This window comes from Loa loa, assembly GCF_000183805.2.
Source record: "Loa loa unplaced genomic scaffold supercont3.5588, whole genome shotgun sequence".
Lineage (NCBI taxonomy): Eukaryota > Metazoa > Nematoda > Chromadorea > Rhabditida > Onchocercidae > Loa > Loa loa.
The window spans coordinates 1-537 of record NW_018113759.1 but is presented as its reverse complement, the minus strand read 5'-3'; the positions used below and the strand labels follow the sequence as shown (position 1 = coordinate 537).

At 21.8% G+C, this 537-nt stretch overlaps 1 protein-coding gene across 1 annotated transcript; it reads left to right on the top strand.

The window, feature by feature from the left end:
• Positions 1-190: 190 nt before the first annotated feature.
• On the top strand, positions 191-347 carry LOAG_16306 (hypothetical protein; the record flags this gene model as incomplete). Its single annotated transcript, XM_003151794.1, has 1 exon — positions 191-347. A coding segment is annotated over one exon (156 nt), but the record flags the coding sequence as incomplete, so codon positions are not given.
• Between the last annotated feature and the right edge of the window lie 190 nt (positions 348-537).

Genomic DNA, 537 nt, shown 5'->3' with positions numbered 1-537 from the left:
TATTAATTCAAAGTTAATGCAAAAAAAAAAAAAAAAGAAAAAATAATGCTTCAAATTTTGTTACGCATTATGATAGATAATATATTTAAAAAAAAAAAAGTGTAATTTTTCAAAACGATTATTTGAACTTTTGCATAAATTAGCAATTTATAAATTTATCAACTGATAAATTATATATGATAAAGGTAGAATGAATGATCCATATGGTGTTTTTATCAATTCACGATCAGCCCTTTCATTAAATCGTTACAATGAACGAAAACGTGGTCGAAATGAACGAAAGCATAATGAAATATTGATGAATTTGAGTTCAGAAAGTGACGATGAATTTTATGATTATCACAAAGGTATGTATATCAATAATTATTTTATTGATTATCATAAAGATATAATTATTTGTACTAATTAAGTGCTGATATTTGTATTTAAGCAATACACTAAAGAAATACTTAAGAAAAAAAAAAATCATTTTTACTTTTTTCCCTACAGGAAATTTTTAATTTGATTAATTAAACATAATTAGGAAGTGTTCATATT